Source organism: Haliotis rubra, unplaced genomic scaffold (genome assembly GCF_003918875.1).
Source record: "Haliotis rubra isolate DU_JTF1 unplaced genomic scaffold, ASM391887v1 Scf102, whole genome shotgun sequence".
In the NCBI taxonomy this organism is placed as follows: Eukaryota; Metazoa; Mollusca; class Gastropoda; order Lepetellida; family Haliotidae; genus Haliotis; species Haliotis rubra.
In genome coordinates, this window is record NW_025764915.1 from 2,250,061 (window position 1) to 2,276,182 (window position 26,122).

Here is a 26,122-nt window from a genome sequence, read left to right on the forward strand (position 1 = left end):
AAAATACTCAGAAATAAACATTGAAGACAAATGAAAGTTATGGTTGGACATTTCAGTGGATACAGAAGATTGTTTCAAAGAATTCTTATTTCACTGTGCATATTTTTTGTCATTCCATAAGTGGTTGCAGTAAGATGAAAACATGCATTATCAAAGAAAGCGTCTCAACAACACACAGCTAATTTTAAAGGGGATTACTTGCATAGTTTTCATCAGCATTGTTTTGCCAATTATTCATGGCTGGAAGTAGTCAGAAATATCCATCTGAAATGATCTGTTTTATCACTTTGTTGTGTAGAGATTTTTATGAGTGAATTGGTTTGATTCAATGTCACTTTGAACAGTACTTCAGAGATAGCATGGCTTGCAAGATTAGTTGTTGGGAAGGCTGATTCTAGTGGTGCAGGTAAAAAATGTTTATCATGGGGTCATTGACCTGTTGACCAAACTTTTCCGAACAAAGTCCTAGTGCATCATCCTTTGATTAATCTGCTTTACTGTTGTTTATACAGGATCAGAGACAATGGACTGTCTTGTGAATGATGTCTTTGCTTGTGTTACTCATAATACATTGTGTCAGATTTGTGACTACTTGTAAGCACTCTAATAGGAAGATTGTTTAGATAGATATCACTGGCTGAATTGCTCACTTGGAGTACACTTTCTTGATACACCATGCAGTGGCATGTATATGTTTCGATGTTCAACACTGTGATGAACATCAGTTTGGGTGTTGACAATAAGGCTCAAATCCAGGTTTGTACAGGGGATGTGATATTCAAACTGATGATCAGCTGATCTTGGTGTAGCCATGGGAGAGGAATAACAAGACCATTTAGAGAGGATCCATGACTGACCTGTTTACAACTGCTGCTATGTCTCCGTTATAAGGAGTACTTGTATTGCTGAGACTAGCAAGGAATCATTTACAAGCTTCACAGTAGCTTCAGCACTTATCCCTGGTTCAGTCATGTGTATCTCTTGTCCCTGGTTTAGTCATGTGTATCATTTATCCCTGGTTCAGTCATGTGTATCACTTATCCCTGGTTCAGTCATGTCATGTGTATCACTTGTCCCTGGTTCAGTCATGTGTATCACTTATCCCTGGTTCAGTCATGTGTATCACTTATCCCTGGTTCAGTCATGTGTATCACTTATCCCTGGTTCAGTCATGTGTATCACTTATCCCTGGTTCAGTCATGTGTATCACTTATCCCTGGTTCAGTCATGTGTATCACTTATCCCTGGTTAAGTCATGTCATGTGTATCACTTTTCCCAGGTTCAGTCATGTGTATCACTTATCCCTGGTTCAGTCATGTGTATCACTTATCCCTGGTTCAGTCATGTTTAGCACTTATCCCTGGTTCAGTCATGTCATGTGTATCACTTGTCCCTGGTTCAGTCATGTGTATCACTTATCCCTGGTTCAGTCATGTTTAGCACCTATCCCTGGTTCAGTCATGTCATGTGTATCACTTATCCCTGGTTCAGTCATGGTTAGCACTTATCCCTGGTTCAGTCATGTCATGTGTATCACTTGTCCCTGGTTCAGTCATGTCATGTGTATCACTTATCCCTGGTTCAGTCATGTGAATCACTTATCCCTGGTTCAGTCATGTTTAGCACTTATCCCTGGTTCAGTCATGTCATGTGTATCACTTATCCCTGGTTCAGTCATGTTTAGCACTTATCCCTGGTTCAGTCATGTCATGTGTATCACTTGTCCCTGGTTCAGTCATTTCATGTGTATCACTTATCCCTGGTTCAGTCATGTGTATCACTTATCCCTGGTTCAGTCATGTGTATCACTTGTCCCTGGTTCAGTCATGTGTATCACTTATCCCTGGTTCAGTCATGTCATGTGTATCACTTATCCCTGGTTCAGTCATGTGAATCACTTATCCCTGGTTCAGTCATGTTTAGCACTTATCCCTGGTTCAGTCATGTCATGTGTATCACTTATCCCTGGTTCAGTCATGTTTAGCACTTATCCCTGGTTCAGTCATGTCATGTGTATCACTTGTCCCTGGTTCAGTCATTTCATGTGTATCACTTATCCCTGGTTCAGTCATGTTTAGCACTTATCCCTGGTTCAGTCATGTGTATCACTTATCCCTGGTTCAGTCATGTTTAGCACTTATCCCTGGTTCAGTCATGTTTAGCACTTATCCCTGGTTCAGTCATGTGTATCACTTGTCCCTGGTTCAGTCATGTTTAGCACTTGTCCCTGGTTCAGTCATGTGTGTATCACTTGTCCCTGGTTCAGTCATGTGTAGCACTTATCCCTGGTTCAGTCATGTGTATCACTTGTCCCTGGTTCAGTCATGTTTAGCACTTATCCCTGGTTCAGTCATGTGTATCACTTGTCCCTGGTTCAGTCATGTCATGTGTATCACTTGTCTCTGGTTCAGTCATGTGTAGCACTTATCCCTGGTTCAGTCATGTGTATCACTTGTATCCCTGGTTCAGTCATGTTTAGCACTTGTCCCTGGTTCAGTCATGTGTATCACTTGTCCCTGGTTCAGTCATGTGTATCACTTGTCCCTGGTTCAGTCATGTGTATCACTTGTCCCTGGTTCAGTCATGTGTATCACTTGTCCCTGGTTCAGTCATGTGTATCACTTGTCCCTGGTTCAGTCATGTGTATCACTTGTCCCTGGTTCAGTCATGTGTATCACTTGTCCCTGGTTCAGTCATGTGTACAACTTGTCCCTGGTTCAGTCATGTTTAGCACTTGTCCCTGGTTCAGTCATGTGTATCACTTGTCCCTGGTTCAGTCATGTGTATCACTTGTCCCTGGTTCAGTCATGTTTAGCACTTGTCCCTGGTTCAGTCATGTGTATCACTTGTCCCTGGTTCAGTCATGTGTATCACTTGTCCCTGGTTCAGTCATGTTTAGCACTTGTCCCTGGTTCAGTCATGTGTACAACTTGTCCCTGGTTCAGTCAGTATCACTTGTTGGTTCAGTCAGATTTAGCTCTTGTCTTTGGTTCAGACATGTGTAGCACTTGTCCTGGTTGTGAGCAGATATTTTACCTCGGAGATTACAAGATTATATTACTACAGAGATTACAAGATTATATTACTACATAGATTACAAGATCATATTACTACAGAGATTACAAAATTATATTACTACAGAGATTACAAAATCATAATACTATGGAGATTACAAGATTATGTTACTACAGAGATTAAAAGATCATATTACTACAGAGATTACAAGATTATATTACTACAGAGATTACAAGATCATATTACTGCAGAGATTACAAGATCATAGTACCACAGAGATTACAAGATCATATTACTGCAGAGATTACAAGATCATATTACTGCAGAGATTACAAGATCATATTACTGCAGAGATTACAAGATCATATTACGCACAGAGATTACAAGATCATATTACTGCAGAGATTACAAGATCATATTACCACAGAGATTACAAGATCATGTTACTATAGAGATTACAAGATCATATTACTGCAGAGATTACAAGATCATATTACCACAGAGATTACGAGATCATATTACCACAGAGATTACGAGATCATATTACTGCAGAGATTATGAGAAATCTGTGTGTTCTAGTTATCATCAGAGTTTGACTGAAGGTTGCTGTTTCAGGTTGCTCTGGTGGAGTCTCACTGTCAGGGGATGGCACACTGCCACAGGAAGAAGAAGCAGAAAGTATCTCCCACAGAACTTACTCTGCAGAAGGTTGTTGTCTCATTAAGTTATTATGGAAAGATTATACAGACACATTCAAAGGCATACACCGGCATACACAGGCATACACCAGCATACTCAGACAGACGGATGGACAAACACAAACAGACAGACATATGTATGACTGACAGACACATACACATATATATGAAGCCAATGAGAGGACAGTGTTACACCGCACACACACAGACAGTTGTAAGGCAGCTATAAGCTAGTGTTAGGACAGTGTTATGCCACCCTGACATTTGCATGATTTTCATTCCCGCAATGGCCCACACTTCGCCGAGCCGATGATTAAGTCTTCGGGAACGAGCGCAAGGAGTGTGTGAGGGGTGTGGGGTGTGTGCTATGTCGTAGAGAGAATTTGGAAGTTTTCAAAAATTCGGCACGCAGAAGTCGATGATGCGTGCCATGGGAATCCACTACACACGCTGATACATTATGCCACGCACTGTTCATGAACTGTCCACGTTGTGGGTTCACTAGTTCGCATCGCGGCATTCACACATTCGCGTCTCAAAGTGATCGTGCGGTCGTTAGGCTGTTGTCACAAGTTCATGGCACGCCCAGCTCACGCAATGTTCGAGCACATCACGAACCATTCGCGCATGGCATGAATTGTTCACAAAGTGTTAACACATTGTTTGGGCATAGTTCATGGCTAATGTTCGACGAAGGGGGCTCCTGTCTGCGTAGTGTTCCAGTGGCCAGCTGGCATAAGGAAACCCCTGTTTCCAGGTCGTCAACAGGAAGGTTCTTTCCTGAAGCATGTGATATCACTATTTGTGGAACTCCAACAGACAGACAATACGGCAACTTGCCAGTGAACAGACAACATGCCTTCCAAGAAGAAAACCAGTAGAGGAAGGGGAAGAAGACCAGTGCAGAAAAGACAGGAAGAGGATGGGCCAATGACAGAGATAGAGACAGAGATTGCAGACAGGGAGAGGGATCTTTCTCCTCCTTGCTCTTCCTCAAGTGTTGATGTTGTTCCAGAGACACAACTTGGAAGTTGAACTGTCAAGTGAAGAAGAGACCCCGGTAAAACAGGAGAAGCACAGTTGTTCCATGTTCCTCTATCTGAGACTCCACCCTCTGCCCAAACATCAACATACAAGAACTGATACCCAGCATCTGCAACTGCCACGAGTACAATGCTGTGGAAGAACTTGTAATAGAAGGAGTCTGTCTTGGGTGGCTTCTTCATAGCAACATACTTGCCATCCACGGCCCCCAGACAGTTGTGGTAGTTTCATCTGGAGCTGAATTTCTCAGCAACCTCATTCCACTCCTCTTCAGTTTTGGGGCAGCTGAACACTTCGTCCTTCTAGACGTCAATGATGGCTTTGCAAACTTCTGGTAAGAACTTGCAGATTGTACTTGCTTCAACTCTGAAGCTGTACTATAGACTTGGATAGGAATTTCCAGTGGCTTGGAAGCGGAGGGTGGCCGCCAGCTTGAGTCCAACTTCAATTGGCTCTCTCATTAATGTGGTCTGTTTCTTAAGGTGAGGGATTAACTTCTCCACCATCTCTTGGAACAGGTCAGGTCAAATTCTCTGATAATTCCTGTAGCCTCAGGGATCTTCCTTGTGGAGTTCTGTCAGTAGCTGATCATAATGTCCGAACTCATGTCTTCTAGCCAACCATTCCCTCACCCACACTGTCCTTCCTTTCCTTGTTCTTGTTGTATCTGTTTCTTTCTCATGCTCTTCCTCTTGCACTTACTGCCTTTTCTCTTGCTCTTCAAGAAGTGCTGCAGCTGCCCGATATAGACACCTCTGTTCTTCAATAACAGTGTCTCTGGCGTTCAGCATGTTGTATCAGCCACAGGGAGTGGAGGAATGAAGCTAGGTGTGAAACCTATGCTTATATACATAGCTTGCCGCGAAGCATGACAAAGCGGGACCAAAAGTCGTCGGGGCAATGCATGGTGATGCGGAAAGACAGTGGCAAGTATGCGTGTCGTGTGAGACATTGGTGGACAGTGCAGTACGGTAGACAAACTATTCTTAACCTTGTAATGTGTAAACAAGTTTTGCGATTGCGTGTCAATGCGTGCCAATGCGTGCCAATCAGGATGGCATTATACTACACATACAGACAGCTGTAAGGCAGCCTATGGTAGAACAGTGTAACACTGCACACATACAGACAGCTGTAAGGCAGCCTATGGTAGAACAGTGTTACACTACACATACAGACAGCTGTAAGGCAGCCTATGGTAGAACAGTGTTACACTACACAAACAGACAGCTGTAAGGCAGCCTATGGTAGGACAGTTTTACACTACACACACACAGACAGCTGTAAGGCAGCCTATGGCATAACAGTGTTACACTGCACACATATAGACACAGCTGTAAGGCAGCCTATGGTAGGACAGTGTTACACTACACACACACAGACAGCTGTAAGGCAGCCTATGGTATAACAGTGTTACACTGCACACACATAGACACAGCTGTAAGGCAGCTTATGGTAGAACAGTGTTACACCACACACACACAGACAGACAGCTGTAAGGCAGCCTAAGGTAGAACAGTGTAACACTGCACACATACAGACAGCTGTAAGGCAGCCTATGGTAGAACAGTGTTACACTACACATACAGACAGCTGTAAGGCAGCCTATGGTAGAACAGTGTTACACTACATATACAGACAGCTGTAAGGCAGCCTATGGTAGGACAGTGTTACACTACACACACACAGACAGCTGTAAGGCAGCCTATGGTATAACAGTGTTACACTGCACACATATAGACACAGCTGTAAGGCAGCCTATGGTAGGACAGTGTTACACTACACACACACAGACAGCTGTAAGGCAGCCTATGGTAGAACAGTGTTACACTACACACACACATACAGACAGCTGTAAGGCAGCTTATGGTAGAACAGTGTTACACCACACACACAGACAGACAGCTGTAAGGCAGCCTAAGGTAGAACAGTGTTACACACACACACACACACACACACACACACAGACAGACAGCTGTAAGGCAGCCTAAGGTAGAACAGTGTAACACTACACAGCACACACACAGACAGCTGTAAGGCAGCCTATGGTAGAACAGTGTTACACTACACATACAGACAGCTGTAAGGCAGCCTATGGTAGAACAGTGTTACACTGCACACACATAGACACAGCTGTAAGGCAGCCTATGGTAGGACAGTGTTACACTACACACACACAGACAGCTGTAAGGCAGCCTATGGTATAACAGTGTTACACCACACACACAGACAGACAGCTGTAAGGCAGCCTATGGTAGAACAGTGTTACACTACACACACACACAGACAGCTGTAAGGCAGCCTATGGTAGAACAGTGTTACACTACACACACACATACAGACAGCTGTAAGGCAGCCTATGGTAGAACAGTGTTACACCACACACACAGACAGACAGCTGTACGGCAGCCTATGGTAGAACAGTGTTACACTACACAGCACACACACAGACAGCTGTAAGGCAGCCTATGGTAGAACAGTGTTACACTACACACACACATACAGACAGCTGTAAGGCAGCCTATGGTAGAACAGTGTTACACTACACACACATACAGACAGCTGTAAGGCAGCCTATGGTAGGACAGTGTTACACTACACACACATACAGACAGCTGTAAGGCAGCCTATGGTAGAACAGTGTTACACTACACAGCACACACACAGACAGCTGTAAGGCAGCCTATGGTAGAACAGTGTTACACTACCCAGCACACACACAGACAGCTGTAAGGCAGCCTATGGTAGAACTGTGTTACACAGCACACACACAGACATTTGTAATGAAGGCTCTGGTAAGACAGTGTTAAACACCCTGCCCATAAACCACTTTCAGACAGAACACTGTCCTAACACACTGGCTTTATTAGACACTGCCAACTGATGACAGGCTCTCATGTTCTGTTTCTCTGTGTAAGTGTAGAGCAGTTCTCCAGGGACAAAGTGAATTATGCTACCAGTTAATCACCATTGTATAGAGTTTTACAGTTCCCTTGACAGCACCCATAGTGGTTATAGTGGCACATCACCTGTCATTAGTGAGCTTTTTTATTGGTTCATTAAGGCTTTGGGGCAATGGACATGACAGTGATGCCGGACATTCAGGTTTTAACCTGATGAGGATTATGACTGTGTAGTTCATGCTGATGTTGTGTTATGACTAATGATATGGCAGTTTGGTCATGCTCCAAATGTGTGTGTGGATGTTTATGTGGGTTAATGAAGGTGCATGCCTGAAGATAGTTGCAAATATCCATAGAGTAACCGGGACATGAGTATTGAAGAATAATGGAAAAGTTATAACAGCCACTTGAAGTAATCTGGGGACCACTGAGAATTTTTTAGTGGAGATAATTTTTTCACTCCTTGCTTGAGAACAATTTACCTTTTTGAGGGTTATTTACAAAACAATTGGATTTGAGCATTCAGCATGTCAAGCAAAAATTCCAGGGTTTTTATATATGAGGCAAACCCTTTTCTATCAGTATCTTCTTGATAAGATGTAAGAACCCTCTTGCATCTAGGATATAAAATATTATAAGTGTCACATTCTTTATCTCCTCAACTATAATAAAGTCAGATGTAATGAACAGTTAAATTTAGCAAACCTTAGCAAAAGTCCTTTCTTTAATGATCTCAATCACTGTAGTAATAGTTTGATCGGTTTTCTAGAAGTTGGTTAGTCAATAATAAAGCATATAACTTTATGGATAACAACTTCTTGTTTATTGCATAAAACGATGTTTGGGTGTAGATTCTTACACCATTGTCAAGCTAAAGGTTGTTAGGAATTGGTGAGTCAATTACATGCATACAACATTATTGATGACAACTTCTTGTTTATTACATAGCTCATAAAGTCACTTTTAGCTTGATAATGGTGTAAGAATCTTCTCTGAAACATCTCTTTATGCAGTAAACAAGAACTTGTCCTCCAAAAAGTGACATGCTTCATTACTGATTTGGCACTTCTAGAATGCCAATCCAATGATATGGCTGAAATATGGCTGATGTGACGTTAAATATTAATTCACTCATTTTATATTTTTGTACTTTGCCTTACATCAAATTGTTATTGTTAAACTAAGTGGCATATTTCTGATTTTAAGGAAATTCTTATTTACCCACAATGTGCAGTAAGATGGAGTTAGATTTTATCACAGGCAGTCTTAGAATATGATGACATGAAGCGTGAATCCACAGTATGCAGCAAGATTTTATGCCATGGAGTGGCATGAGAAGACTCATCAGTGAGCCGAGAGCCGTAACTGCATGATATTGAGTTATGAAAATATTCTCATCTGAATTGTAATAGGAACAAGTTCAATATTTGTAGAAACAAGTAGGCATAAATGCTGAAGATTAAAACATCTTTTCCCCAGTTTTAATCACTTATATTTGCTCATCTTATGTATCTGTGAAATTTGCTAATTTCTCACGTTAATACTGTTCATCAGTGAAAGTAATACATTCATCTTAGGAACTTTATGATCATAATGAATATAATTGTAGATGATTTAGTAAGTTTTGTTTCCGGCATAGGGTTTTGTTAATTGTTTTTGTATATTTTCCTACCGTATGAAAGATGGTGACAGCAAACTATTGCTACTTTCAATACGATTAAGTACCTTCATCGATTAATTTAGATTAAAATCATTATTTCTTCAACCTGAGTACATGTTTTGTCCAAAAAGGTGGACATTGTTTACCTTCCAGGTGTGACAAGTTAAGATCTGTTCATGTTTGTGGTATCTGGAGTAATGTCTCCTTGTATGCTGTTTGCACTTAGGAAATATCAATATAATATTGACAAGCTTCTTTATACTGTGAGTTCCACATATCGAAGCATTGCACTCATGAAATAGAAGAAACTGTTATCCATAATGTTTGTCAATATTGTATTACCCAACTTCTAAAATGCCACTGAAGGAAACTATCAATATGAATTAATAATTTGACTTAAGACCAGACTTTTGATTGTATAACGTCTTTATGGCTTGCTTACCATTTTTGCAAACATAAGGTGTTATCACATACTTTCAGTTACTCATTCACAAATCTGTTTGGGCTGACATCCAAGATTCACTGATCTCTGATATTGATGATTCACATTTCTCAGAATAGTTCAGATGTAGTCCTTACCTTTGGTACTTCACCTTCAGAATAATGTGATTAGTGTCCTGTAATGTCTGGGAACAATACAATGAAACAACAGTCAACAGAGGCTAAACAGATTAAAACAATTTCCGTATCTCTTCAAACTTAATTAAAGGCCATTACAAATGTCAAATATGAAGAATTTATGAGAAATTATTTGATACCATGAATTATTCATGTCCTTGAAAGACAATGTATGAATACGAGTGAGAAAGACTATGTATGAATATGCATAGAATGAGTGAGAGGCCACTTCATGATGAATGGAAGTAGAGGTGGGTTTAGTTTCTTATTGCAGTAGTCATTTTGATGGAGTTTGACATAATATGATAATCTTCCAATGCTGAATATCAGTAGGAACGAGTCATTTAATGCCAAGGATGTGTTTGATTATGAGGGAGCAGATTACAATGGCGTGATGACATCAATACAGTGTGAAGTAATACCAAAAGTGTACTGTCGGCATTTTCAATCTTTTAGAATAGATATTGAGGCTGTCATGTTCTGTTGAATATTGAAAGCTAGAGTGACATGTTCTGTTGAATATTGAAAGCTAGAGTGACATATACTGTTGAATATTGAAAGAATTAGGCTGTCATGTTCTGTTGAATATTGAAAGAGCTAGAGTGACATGTTCTGTTGAATATTGAAAGCTAGAGTGACATATACTGTTGAATATGGAAAGCTAGAGTGACATATACTGTTGAATATTGAAAGCTAGAGTGACATGTTCTGTTGAATATTGAAAGCTAGACTGAAATATACTGTTGAATATTGAAAGAATTAGGCTGTCATGTTCTGTTGAATATTGAAAGAGCTGGAGTGACATGTTCTGTTGAATATTGAAAGCTAGAGTGACATATACTGTTGAATATTGAAAGAATTAGGCTGTCATGTTCTGTTGAATATTGAAAGAGCTAGAGTGACATGTTCTGTTGAATATTGAAAGCTAGAGTGACATATACTGTTGAATATGGAAAGCTAGAGTGACATATACTGTTGAATATTGAAAGAGCTGGAGTGACATATACTGTTGAATATTGAAAGAATTAGGCTGTCATGTTCTGTTGAATATTGAAAGAGCTAGAGTGACATGTTCTGTTGAATATTGAAAGCTAGAGTGACATATACTGTTGAATATTGAAAGAGCTGGAGTGACATATACTGTTGAATATTGAAAGAATTAGGCTGTCATGTTCTGTTGAATATTGAAAGAGAGCTAGAGTGACATATACTGTTTAATGTTCATAGGTATTGGCAATATCAACTTCAGTTTTAATAAAAGTTTATATGTAGAAAGTAACAACTTCCGTTGCAAGAAATATATTGCTTGATTTCTCAGTGTGACTGTTTTTGTTTCAGCTTGACCCTGACCAGCTTGTGCTGTTTCTTGAGAACCTTCTGCAGCTCAACCTCATATCAGGAAATGTCCTTGACCTTGTACATAGGATATACCTACTGTCATCAGCTAATCCAGATGTAGGTATTTATGAACAAGATCTTTGCACATACTCTTTCCCCATAGAGATTACTTCAAGGGGTCTGTCAGCTAACCTTTAGCTTCGCTGGGGAAAACAACGCTGGGGAGATCAGCAGCACTAGCATAGGACAGGGACACTGAAAACAATGCTAGGGATATCAGCAGCACTAGCATAGGACAGGGACACTGAAAACAATGCTAGGGATATCAGCAGCACTAGCATAGGACAGGGACACTGAAAACAATGGGATATCAGCAGCATATAGGGATATCAGCAGCACTAGCATAGGACAGGGACACTGAAAACAATGCTAGGGATATCAAAGCAGAAAACAATGCACTACCATAGGACAGCATAGGACAGGGACACTGAAAACAAAACAATGCTAGGACAGGGGGATATAGACAGGGACACTGAAAACAATGCTAGGAATATCAGCAGCACACATAGGACAGGGACACTGAAAACAATGCTAGCAGCACTAGCATAGGACAGGGACACTGAAAACAATGCTAGGGATATCAGCAGCACTAGCATAGGACAGGGACACTGAAAACAATGCTAGGGATATCAGCAGCACTAGCACTAGCATAGGACAGGGGATAGGGGGACACATGAAAACACAATGCTAGGGATATCAGCAGCACTAGCATAGACAATGCTAGAAAACAATGCTAGGGATATGAAAACAACAATGCTAGGGGGAAAACAATATCAACAGCAGCACTAGCATAGGAGCACAGGGACACTGATCAGCAGCACAATGCTATGGGATATCAGCAGCACACTAGCATAGGACAGGGACACTGAAAACAATGCTAGGGATATCAGCATGCTAGGATATCAGCAGCACTAGACACTGAAAACAATGCTAGGGGGACACTGAAAACAATGCTAGGGACACTGACAAACAATGCTAGGGATATCAGGGACAGCACTAGCATAGGACAGGGACACTGAAAACAATGCTAGGGATATCAGCAGCACTAGCATAGGACAGGGACAATATCAGCAGCAAGCAGACACTATGCTAGGGATATCAGCAGCACTAGCATGGGACAGGGACACTGAAAACAATGCTAGGGATAACTAGCAGCAGGGACACTAGCATAGGACAGGGACACTGAAAACAATGCTAGGGATACATAGGACAGGGAGAAAACAATGCTAAACAATGCTATGGGGGAATGCTAGGGATATCACAGCACTACCATGGGACAGGGACACTGAAAACAATGCTAGGGATATCAACAGCACTAGCATAGGATCAGCAGGACACTGAAAACAATGAAAACTAGGATATATCAACAGCACTAGCATAGGACAGGGACACTGAAAACAATGCTAGGGATATCAAGCAGCACTAGCATGGGACAGGGACACTGGAAAACAATGCTAGGGATATCAGCAGCACTAGCATAGGACAGGGACACTGAAAACAATGCTAGGGATATCAACAGCACTAGCATAGGACAGGGACACTGAAAACAATGCTAGGGATATCAGCAGCACTAGCATAGGACAGGGACACTGAAAACAATGCTAATCAGCAGCACTAGCATAGGACAGGGACACTGTTAGGGGATATCAGCAGCACTAGCATAGGACAGGGACACTGGAAACAATGCTAGGGATATCAGCAGCACTAGCATAGTGACAGGACACTGAAAACAATGCTAGGGATATCAACAGCACTACCATAGGACAGGGACACTGAAAAACAATGCTAGGATATCAACAGCACTACCATAGGACAGGACACTGAAAACAATGCTAGGGATATCAACAGCACTAGCATAGGACAGGAGGACAGAAAACAATGCTAGGGATATCAACAGCACTGTCATAGGACAGGACACTGAAAACAATGCTAGGGATATCAACAGCACTAGCATAGGACAGGGACACTGAAACAATGCTAGGGATATCAGCAGCACTAGCATGTCCACTGAAAACAATGTGATATCAGCAGCACTAGCATAGGACAGGGACACTACCTAACAATAAGGAGAAACAACACAAGATCTGCTGTTTTCAGTACAGAAACAGTGATATGTTTTGCACTGAACTGTTGAACATTTTGTCATCTTCGAAAGGAAAAAGATGTCCATATAGATCATGTCCCCTATTTCTGTCCATGTTGCATTTGATACATCTTGATTGTTGAGATTACCGAAACAAAGGTCCATATAGAATACCTGGTTAGGATATTGTTGAGATGGAGAGTGATATGGCTTCATGTGCCGGATAGCTATTTGCCCTTGGAAGAAGGATTGGGTTTTATCTCTCATTGCAGTGGTCATGTTGATGGATTTTAACATAAAACAACCATCTTCCAATGCTGAAACACTCATGATGAAACATTAAGCTCATTCAGTCGGGAGTAGTTATATTATTGCAACGATTTATTTTTTTGTAATGCTAAGTTATTCTTCAACACACAACACTCCTACTCTCAAGGGAAATGTAGTATTTGATGATTTAGATTTCTCTTTGGATGTTTTATTCCACAGATAACAAAACAAGTTGAACCTTTATTGGTAATGGTATTACTCCTTTTATATCATTTGTTGGCAGATTCCTACAACACAACATCTGTTTGACATCAGCATTCTTTCAACAGCCTACTGATCCATTATTTGGATTGAGGCAAAACATGGTTCAGTCAAACCTGTCATCACATATCACCAGTTAAATTTGAAAATGATTAATTGCAATATATTAAAGGTGAAATGTGTAGGTATAAGAGGTGGTTCTGATGGAAGTGTTTGCTGGTCCCACCAAAGATCTATGTTCTTGTCTCCACTGTAAAGACAAATCCAATGAAAATACAGCTACATCCGTTGTCCCTGTGCAGGTCCGGCACCGATGGTGTGAGCTGGTCATCAAACACAGACATGCATCTGGATTTGGAGATGTCAAAACATTCCTTCTGAATGATCAGGTATTCTCTACAGGGCTCCTCATTTGCAGTTTAACTGCATCTCAGCAAGATGAGAGAGTAAGGTCGGGTTGATTACTGTAATCTGTGGAGGAGGACAAATAGGATGTTAATGGTCATTTTCTTGCTCCATCTGATTAAAGGTGATTATGTAGGTAAAGCATTTATTACCCATCACATTGTCTTCTATGGAATTCTGATGTTTCTGATAAATGGCTTTTCATAGATTTCAGAGTAATTTCCAACATGTTGTTGTTGTATTGCTCTTTGATGCCAATGGGATCTTTTTCAGCATATTATCAGAACTGATTATTGTTTGGCATTTTGAATGGATTTGCTTGTTGGAAAATGGGTACTACTGGAAGGAATAGGTTTGACTTAATTGAAATTTTAAAATCATTTGAGCACATAATAACATGCTTTTTTGACAGAAATTAAACAAATTGGTAGTAAAATTGTTGTCAGATTTTGTCGTGGAAAGGCAGACTTTTCTTTCACTGACAGTCTAATGTTTCACTTGCAGGCCATGGGTGTATATTTGTATGGGGAAATGATGTTGTCCAAATGCAAGAAGCTGAAGGAACTGGCTTACCATTGTTTTAATCTGGTCAGACAAGACATGCCTGAAGGAGCTCACAAGACTGTTCATGCTATGCTGTATGGTACTTGAAGAATAAATAATCAGAGATTTGGAGTGATGTCAGTCTTAGTTATCAGCTTTTATTTCTAATCCATTTCTTCAGTTTAGTGATATGAAGACATGCAGTCTTCAGCCCAGGCATCTGTTCAGTGGGGACATTCAGGCTGGTGTCTGTACATTCTTTATTATCTTACAGTCTATCCACATATTAGCCATTCTTCATTCCCCTTTGGATGTGCAACATGATGACATATTGCCACCTTCTCCAGTATAGAAATGTATATTGAATTAGATGAACTTTTAAACCAGATTACTGTTTGAGTGTGGCTGTTGTTAAGAAAAGAAAGATCCTGTGATGATATCTGTTATGCGGCACCTGTCAAACACCTGGTGTCAGGATTTAGTTGTGATTCATACACACACAAGCTTGAGATTAGTCAGAATAGTACAATGACTTCCACTTTTCACTGAAATTTCTCAACACTTGCATCACTGATTTTCAAAGATCTGTTCAAATTATTTTCATTGCTATTTTCCCTTTTAAACCGAGTGTAATCTGTCAGTCCTTCTACAATGAATTTCCATATACATGGGGAAGGGGTTGGTGTTTTTGTTTATTGCTGTACTTGCAGTGATACGTCATTGTACTGACAGCTTGAGTCAGTTACCTATAAGCTTTCGTGATGAGCTTCAGTGATGTTAACTAAGCATACAACACTATCTCAAACATAAATATACAGGAGTTCACGTTTGAATGTTATTAGACTCAGGTACAGCTGAAGAAATTGTTCCTTTATTGCAAAAAGTGGTGTCAGAGACTCTCAAAGTGTACCAAGATGTCAGTGCTGTTCTGTAGTGCACTGAATGGATCCTGTGCCTCTCATCTGATTACTTCCACCAAAGAAGTAAGCCATTCAGCTGTAGGATGTAGCTGTCAACTATTTGAAACATTACACCGATAAGAAGTTAACATGTAAGTACTAAATAATACTCAAGGCGATAGAGAACTCAAGTTTCTTGCAGATGAATATTTTGCTGACTTTCTCAATAATATATTAGTCAGGCACATTAAATCATCTAATAAGATCATTGGACACTACCCGTCAAGATCCCGGTTTGAACTGGTCTTCAGCAACCCGATCATTGGACAGTACCCGTCAAGATCCCGGTTAGAACTGGTCAAGATCCCGGTTAGAACTGGTATTCAGCAACCCTATAGATCATTGGACACTACCCGTCAAGATCCCGGTTAGAACTGGTCTTCAGCAACCCGATCATTGGACACTACCCGTCAAGATCCCGGTTAGAACTGGTATTCAGCAACCCGATCATTGGACACTACCCGTTAAGATCCAAGTTGAACTGGTCTTCAGCAACCCGATCTTTACGTCAAGAACACTACCCGTCAAGGTCCAGTTAGAGCAGTTTCATCCTCATTGCCAGGTTGTCATTGAAGATCCCGTTCCGGTTAGAACTGGTATTCAGCAACATGTCCACAAGATCATTAGGGTCTGACACTGGAACACTCACCGTCCAAGATCCCGTTAGAACTGGTGCATATCTCATGTTCAAGATCCGCTTAGAACTGGTCTTCATATTATAAATCATTGGACACCACCCGGCCAAGATCCTGCCAGTTCAGCTAGAACTGGCGGCCAAGATCCCGGTTAGAACTGGTATTCAGCAACCCGATCATTGGACACTACCTGTCAAGATCCCGGTTAGAACTGGTCTTCAGCAACCCGATCATTGGACACTACCCGTCAAGATCCCGGTTAGAACTGGTATTCAGCAACCCGATCATTGGACACTACCCGTCAAGATCCCGGTTAGAACTGGTATTCAGCAACCCGATCATTGGACACTACCCGTCAAGATCCCGGTTAGAACTGGTCTTCACCAACCCATGTAAGAGGCGACTAACGGATGGTCAGGCTCACTGACTTGGCTGACATATATCATCGTATACCCAGTTGCGTAGATCGATGCTCATGCTGTTGATCACTGGATTGTCTGGTTCAGACTCGATTAATTACAAACCACCGCCATATAGCTGGAATATTGCTGAGTGCAGCGTTAAACAACAAACCAACCAACCAACGAATCCATTGGATACTTCCAGGCATTACCTGTTGCTTTGTGCAAGGGAAGCTATTTATGTGTCAGCATATGTTGAGTTGGGGCTGTACAATGTATAATATTGGAGATAAAAATGAGTATCATGTTCGACCTACAGAAGAATAGAACTTTGCTCATCATGATGTTGTTAATAATTGTGTACTATTCAGCTGTAGTTTATATGGGAAGGCATCTTGAGTTTTCGAATATCAGTTCATCTGGATCCAAACAGGAAATATTTATGTATGTAGTCAAGTTATACATTCGTTTAGTTCAGACATTACATTACGCATGCTATGCATGTCGTCCAGCGTGTTACATACCCCGTTCAGTGTGCTACATATCCCGTGAGAAGCCTGAACTAGATAAAGGAACAAAACCCTCCATCTTTGTCGTGAGAAGGACTACAGTAAGGATCGAGTGGTAACACCAGCTCGGCTGATGGTCGTCGTACCCGTCCAACCCAGTTAACATAGCTGATGCAGGAGCAAAGATACATTCCTGACATCATCCTTGCACTATGTTACACGCACCTGCAGGTTTTCGACTCTTCCATTCCAGTTGCAGCTGTCAAGATCCAGGCCCGACATGAAGATAACACGTCCTGTTTGTTACTCCTTGTATGGTTTGCTTGACAATATAACACATTCAAATCGAAATACGGAAATGTAATCTAATAAGTAATTCCAGTAACCACTAATGCACCGGATTCTGAACCCCATCTAAATATATAGTACATGAGTGTATATAACTGACAGTATACGCATGATCAAGATAAACATATTGCTGAAATGCTGTGAGGCACATGCTCCTGTAAAGAGATGGTATTTCCAGCAATGTTAGGTCATGTCATCAGAGAACCCCGCACCACTGATTCCCACCACTTCCTCATGGCCATAATTCAGGCTTGGCTGACTTGCGCTTTCAGTGGGATGGCCACTTTTGTACCTACGGTCTCGGGCTCATCAATCACCAAACACCAAAAGACCCTCAAACCGCAGATGTCCCCCGCAATCTACTGAGAGTGCGTTTGTCCAATCGGCCATCGGGAAGTACCATCCCATTCAACTGGACCCATAGATACCATGAAACAGAAATATTAACGACTGTGACCAGAGAATCCATATTACGTAGACTCTCCCTGAGTATCAATATATCTTGTTGGTGGCACTCACAAGTTGATGGCAGTGCGTGGCCAATTTCAGCCACGGGGGAAGACACTGCATCCACATGCGCCATATGAATACACAGTGCCATTTTGGTGCTTCACTCTGAAAGTGTGGGTTTCAATCCTGGATGTGACTCAACCTCAAGTACTAGAATCTGTACTTTACTGAGAAATGGTTATCCCAAGTATATACCTTGTTACAGGTGTTCAGATGACTTAAAACCAAACTAAGTAAGACCCAGTCAACGCCCCCCCCCCCTGTACTTCATGGGACAGATGTAGCACATGGCTCTAACGTCTTCTAAAGGTTATCTGCATGACATAGTAGATCGTGATGCTGTGTGGTGAGACGTATTGGACGTAGTACCAGCATCAAACAACGTACCGTTCCTCTGTGACGTACGCCTGTTTTTTCAGAGGACCTCGCTCGACACAGCTGTCTCGGGACCTCTTCACCTGGGGAATAGTGTATTTAGCGTAACAAACATGCGGACCACAGCTACCGCTAATGACGTCACCTCTAACCTCATGTATACTTGTAGGGCGTCTTTTTGTCCCCTGATTCATACGTTGAGTATTTCCCCTGATTATCATTGTGACAGGCCACTCAGTGCGTGCGGTCATCCCGGTTGCTCGGCCAAAACTACCGTAATTCCTTCAACATAGCTTCACGGACGTAATTTCAGGATGATTTATCCAGATTTCATGTCATCGTATCCCAGTTTCATAGATCGATACTCATGCTCATCACTGGATTGTCTGGTTCAGACTCGATTAATTACAGAACATATAGCTGGAATATTTCTGAGTGCGGCGGTAAACAACAAACAAACAAAAGATTATCTTGTCTCCATGTCCACATCCTTTCTACTGCCAGGATTCAGTACATAGGCCGTCTTTAGGTAACCATTTGACTAACACACGTGTACGCTACACTCGTAACCAAGAAGGGGAAAATCACATTTACAATAAGAACGACAAAACCCTTTTCCTATTCTTAAGACGTCTCGACCAGAGAGCATAGTCTTTTATGAGCTTCTGACTATATCACGAACATGGTTTATGAAACACTGTCATAGGCGGATCCTTATATTTTCCGGGGTGGGTGGGTGGGGTTTCAGGGGTTCCACCATTGCAAAACATTAACTTCAATGTGGTCTTTAGTCATTTTCAAAGGGGTGGGGTGGGGGTGGTCGAACCCTGAACACCCCCACCCCCACCCGGATCCGCCACTGACTGTCACATAGTGATGGTACTAACAAAAAGGTGAGCGTATCGAGTCCAACAGTGCTGCAACATCGCAGTGTCGTAAGTGACACGGAGAAGAGTGTGTCGATATGCTTAGCGGCGTAATGTTTAGACGATGCCTAGCATTGTATCGTGGGAGGATTTCATTGTGTTCTTCTGAAAGCATTGTTAACCCGGTGCTAATGGCGTAGTGAAACACACAACGGAAGCACTTACAGTGAAAGTTTGAACTGTACGACATACATCAGCGTGAATGTGCATGCATCTGATTGAACTTATTTCCCTTAACAATCGCTGGTGGCAAATTTCCCGTCACACCATACACGGTGTGTCTACCAGACTCTGAACGATCCAAGACATTAAACAGTCTTGTCTCCTTCAGGCATAAGATTGAAATATCAATTGACATTCATATTTCATTCAGTCTGTCTATTTATCATCTGAGAAGTGCACCTATCGACTCCAGTGTCATGTGTAGATGATATGGCGCGTCTAGGGTATACACAGGAACATACGCCGGTCTGCCTGCTACCTGAGACAATCTAGTCTACTAAATGTCACGGAACTGTTTCCTGTCTCCACAGATATTAAGAGTGAACACGCCAATCTTTCTGAGATGGAATGACTAAGATATTCATAAAAATCAGAAATGAAAGAAGAGATCATTTGAAAACATATATGGATAATGTATTTATACGGATGTTTCAAGGGAAGTAAGTTGTTCCCCGAAAAACAAGGGAACATATTCAAGTCAAAATTGGAAATTTCATTGTTACATAGTTTAGATCGGTGATGCATCAAATTTGGGTATGTCCTCCATATGACTGAACGAACAATCATTCACGCCGTAGATACGATGAGACACAATTTCTAACCACCACATTGGCCTTCTCTTAGAAAAGACTTGGACCGGAAACACAGTCTGACTTTGTAAATATACAATCATTCTATATTCCCCAGATAGTTTGGGGCTTATGCATGGATTTGACATGGCGCACATATCCTTGACGTATCCAAGAGTGTTCAGCTATGTTCTAATTCTGAAAAAAATTGCTTGATAATGATCTGTGAAGATTTGAAGAACCCATGGAAGAGACCCGCGCACATGGATGTGCACTGTAATATGTCTATGTATGTGGGAATATAGTATAATCAGTACTGCACAATCTGTCTACTTTTAAAATTGCGATTATAAATCTTAAAACATTGTACAAATCTGATGAGTGTACTGTGGACGATGGGTCAATTAACAGCTCCCATTCCTCTTGAATAATGTCAACAGCACAGGATCATTCAAGCTGAAAGGATCAGTCATCTTCTTGGAACGTTATAGAAAGACCTAGCTGAAGGAACAAAAGAGATCTTGAGTGAAATGTTTCTCGAAATAGCTGCTCGATGGGTTTATATCTATATGTGTCGCATCAATTGAGATCACAACCAACATAACGATCTACATACTCCCGAAGTGGAATCAAACAGAGAACAAGTCACGCGAGATTCTCATTTAACCTTCGCTGTTGACGTTTAGTTTTAGATTTATCCAAATAGGAATTGTGTGCATACGATACTTCAGCCCAGGAAACTAGAGGCGAACAGAGTCACTCCAGCCAGTGTCACCTTTCTCCACTACCAGATGGAGTCTCATATCATGTGTTTGTTATGTTTATTTCTTATAAACGGCGACTGTTCAAAGAGATATCAGTAATCAAGAGTCACTAAGCCTCTCTTATCTCACTGAACATACATCAACTGAAACATCAGGTATTGAAATGTTCCACCTGTGCCAGTGAATAACAAAACTGTGAACTTGAACATATACTTGTAACAGATGTATGGGATATTCCATTATTGGGTGTAATTATTGTGGAACCACGTGACTATATATGGATTACTTAGTCTAGTATTCCCGTCTTGTTATTGGTGCAAACACGCCACTTTGGTGCAGGTGAACATCTGGTATCTTCACTATTTCATAGTGATTCATAAACACATGCTCTGTCATCGTATCGCATGGTGACTGAATTGTCTGGCTCAGATTTGTTTACAAACAACATCGTACAGCTGTTATACTGCTGAAACAAATATACAGTCAATGAAATAGTCACAATTGTACAATCGACTCTGCTTTTAGCAGATATTTCTTATGGATGTGGACAGGGTTTTGTCGCTTCTACTGTGATAAGCACGTGAACATGGTCGGGGTAAAATTCGAAATTTGCCCGAAACGTGTCAGTGTGTTGGCCTACATTTCAGACAGAAAGTAGTTCTGATATTGTTCTGAACTCAATTAAACGTTTTATCGACTGTCATGCCAAAACCTGGTATGTGGGAAGTTGGAATAATACAGAGCATTTTACACGATCTCTTAGCCTTTCCGTCAGTAATTAGCAGATTAGAATCACCATCTCGATAGACAAATGACATTGATGACAGGCGTCGATCTGGTCCGCCAAGATCGACAACTGGCGTACAAACGGGAGATGAGCTTCACAGAACCACAGGTGTAAAAGTGAGTTTTAAAGACGATTCGCAAACGGCTTCGCAGCTGGAACCTGCATGCTCGACGTCGTATTGTTACTGACAACCTCCTGAAGAACATGACGACCTTGCCATTTCCAGCACATGATCCAGACGTGTCATCCAAACAACATGTCTGGGATATCCTTGGATGGCGCGTACGTCACCGTCAACAGCTTCCGACCACTCTCAACTTGGCGTTGTCTTGCAAGGAGAATGGGATGGGATAAACCAAATTGACATTGGATCTTTGATTAGGAGTATGCCTCGTCGAATCCGGGACTGTCTTGAGTAAGAGGCGGATTCAAACAATATTTTTTCCTTGTAAATGACGTAGCGGACAGCAGGATGCTTTGGCCAATAACCTGACAAATACTAAACAAAAACAAAAGTCATCTGACGTTCAACGACTAATGCAAATCTCAAATCTCATGTTACACCGAAGAAAAGTTCACCTTGCCTGAAACATAATACACTACTTTACCCAAATAATACACTCCACAAGCTTTTTCATATTAATACAATCCGTAAGAAATATTCCATAGATAGATATCGATGAATATTACCATGGCGGATGAGAACCCCTTAGAACCGTACAGATCCGACATGGTTACAAGACTCAGACTTTCGGCAGATAGTGAAGATGATTCGGTTGCTTTCTCTTATATGTATTAGAGACTGTTCCTGACACTATTTACGTGCTTGTTACATATTTCAGAAACTGAAAAGTTAAGGAGTAATTATCGGGTTTGCTTTGCAGGAAGCCTTGGTCTCTTCACTGGAGTTTAGTGATCCCTTCACGTGAATTTCACAGGTCAGAGGCTTGCTCCTCACTATAGTAGGCTCCATGGGGACATTTACCGCCCGGGAAATAACACTGATCACAGATCTGTATAAAGACCATCTGAATAAAGGGAACGACCACCAGTGGAACTGATGTTTTATACTGTTTATATACAGTGTTTAACATTTTGTCTGATTTAAAACAGGAGGGCTTACAATACACATAGCTACATAATGAGTTAAATATGTAAGTGTTATATGGTCAAGTGAAATGAATGTAACGAGACCAAGTTATAGAAGGGTGTTTCTGGTGTTCAACGCTGCAATATTCCAGCTATATGACAGCAGTAATGGAGTGTAGACCAGACAATCCAGTGATCATCCTCATGAGCAATGATCTACGCAATTGGGATACGATGACATGTGTCAGCCATGTCAGTGCGAGCCTGGCCACCTGATCCAGTTAGACGCCTCCTACGACAAGCATGGGTTACTGAAGATCAATTCTAACCCGCATTTTCACGGGTCAGTTCTGTAAAGTGCCTGACCATGCCGTAGAATGAAAACTTTGAGACTCCACGCGAGAACTGAGGTGTATATCAGCAGATGGATTTAAACAACAGAAGGACGTCGTATTTAACTTTCGAACAATGCGTGACTATTACGTGTGAGGAACAGCACCAAGTTTTAAGTAGTAACAGTCCTTAAAGATTGTGGGCACAACAAGCATCTTTCTCCTCTATTCAAGTACATTGAAATCTTCGGGGAAATGCGCTGTGGTCCGTTTGTAGCACTCACTATTTCAGTGATTTCACTGCGAGGGTGAGGAAATGTTGCAGATAACGGACCCATTTTGAACATGGATTAGGGTATGAAGCTTGGACTCAAACCCAAGGTACCTTTAGGATAAGTGCTTAGACCACTTTAGGATAAGGCCACCCTTCTCCGATTGAGGCTCCTGGAATATCTGTACTTGACAGTTATATTGCAAAACACAGAACACAGAAACAATTCACAGTATATTCCACCAAACAACATTTTATTAAACACGCTAACTATTATCTGCTTTACACTCATTTGAAAACCCCTTCTTTCTTGTATAAATTCAATATTTTACAGACTATAAATATATAACTATTTCTGAATTCACCATATGTTTCGAATGATTTAGATTTATCTTAATCCGCCCCAAAAACAAACCATCCTGGAACCTGTTTTCTCATTTCTACTTCCACCGACCACGAAGCAGCATTATAATTGGCGCCTGCTTTTTACTGCCTCTTCAACCCGGGTTTTTGGACAGTTAAGCTGTGCTCAGTTGATCAAGTTTCACTTTTTAAATTTGATGAACCAAAAGAAAACCCATACAAGTATCAATTTCGAGTTTGTCTTAATTTATTTTGACACTCGGACTATAGGGAGTGTTTGAGAGAGATTAGATTTAGTTGGGACTGTCGGTACAGGCAGAAGGCGAGATCCATGATGTTCTTAACGATCAATATGAGTACACTGACTTGCACCACCGTCGTGGCAGCCGAAAGCTGTTTTCAAATTCACACGTCCCTTTCTGCTGTTGTAAACGAGGAAATTAAATTCCTTCTTTAAGATCTTAATGTTCTATGTTTCTGTGTTAACGTGCATAAGTTTAATCTGACGAGTGCGATGCACAGATGACTTAGTTGTAATAGCCCTGTACAGTGTGGCACTGCGTTCACCAATCACCATGTAGTTGTCTAGATTCCTTCAATTTTCTGTGTGTTTAACTAAACCAGAATAAACTTGAAATGTGCGTGCAACATGTTCGTGTCTCTACCTCCGTTTTCCCGTATGGTTGGAATATTTCCAGTTTAGTTGAACCAGATCAATCCCGTTATGATACTGGAGGGTGTGCTGAGCCTTGGTTCAACCAACGATCCGTCTGGACATCTGTACGACGGTGCTGTTTTAGCAATATTCCAACAAAATGAAGTCGGGGACACCATGGTCTTTGGTGTAACGGGTACACGTTCTGACCTCAAGGCTTTCACTCCCTACGTAAAGGCTATAGAAGAGTCCCAGGGCTCCATGGATTCCCACCCTATGATATCCTACATCACCGCATAGTGTCTTTAGCACTGACGCAAGTCACCCAGCTTCTCCGTGGTCTTGCAGATATGGTCTTCCACTCTGTCCACCCTGTGTATAAATCCGATCTAATAATCAGTGTACTGGTTAGACTTTGCAGGTGTATAAACCCCGATCTGTGTTGTGGCATGATTTTATTCACACGTGTATAAACCCGATCTAACAATCTGTGTACTGGTTAGACTTTGCACGTGTATAAACCCCGATCTGTGTAGTGGCATGACTTTACACGTGTATAAACCCCGATCTGTGTAGTGGCATGACTTTACACGTGTATAAACCCCGATCTGTGTAGTGGCATGACTTCACACGTGTATAAACCCCGATCTGTGTAGTGGCATGACTTTACACGTGTATAAACCCGATCGAACAATCTGTGTAGTGGCATGACTTCACACGTGTATAAACCCGATCTAACTATCTGTGTACTGGTTAGACTTAACACGTGTATAAACCCCGATCTGTGTAGTGGCATGACTTTACACGTGTATAATCCCGATCTAACAATCAATGACTTTCTGTATGATCTAGTGGCATGACTTTACACGTGTATAAACCCCGATCTGTGTACTGGCATGACTTTACACGTGTATAAACCCGATCTAACAATCTGTGTACTGGCATGACTTCACACGTGTATAAACCCGATCTAACAATCTGTGTACTGGCATGACTTTACACGTGTATAAACAACAATCTGTGTAGTGGCATGACTTTTACACGTGTATAATCCCGATCTAACAATCTGTGTACTGGCATGACTTCACACGTGTATAAACCCGATCGATCTGTGTACTGGCATGACTTCACACGTGTATAAACCCCGATCTAACAATCTGTGTTGTGGCATGACTTCACACGTGTATAAACCCGATCTAACAATCTGTGTACTGGTTAGACTTTACACGTGTATAAACCCCGATCTGTGTAGTGGCATGACTTTTACACGTGTATCAAGCATAAAATTAACAATCTGTCAACTGGTTAGACTTTACGTGTGTATCTGTGTACTGGCATGGCGATGAACAATCTGTTTAGTGGCATGACTTTACACGTGTATAAAACAGTGGCATTATTTGTACACGTGTATAAACCCGATCTAACAATCTGTGTACTGGTTGGACTTCACACGTGTATAAAACCCGATCTAACAATCTGTGTAGTGGCATGACTTTTACACGTGTATA

The 26,122-nt window shown here is 41.3% G+C and overlaps 1 protein-coding gene across 1 annotated transcript in view; it reads left to right on the forward strand.

Annotated features, from left to right (window-relative positions):
* LOC124270605 (aminopeptidase O-like) overlaps nt 1-15,040 on the forward strand; it is a 112,798-nt gene extending 97,758 nt beyond the window's left edge. Inside the window, exons 12-15 of the mRNA XM_046705623.1 lie at nt 3,632-3,724; nt 11,278-11,394; nt 14,254-14,340; nt 14,861-15,040. Of these exons, the coding sequence (XP_046561579.1) occupies nt 3,632-3,724; nt 11,278-11,394; nt 14,254-14,340; nt 14,861-15,007 (444 nt within the window). The 3' untranslated portion in view covers nt 15,008-15,040. The remainder of the gene's footprint in view (nt 1-3,631; nt 3,725-11,277; nt 11,395-14,253; nt 14,341-14,860) is intronic.
* Nucleotides 15,041-26,122: the final 11,082 nt, after the last annotated feature.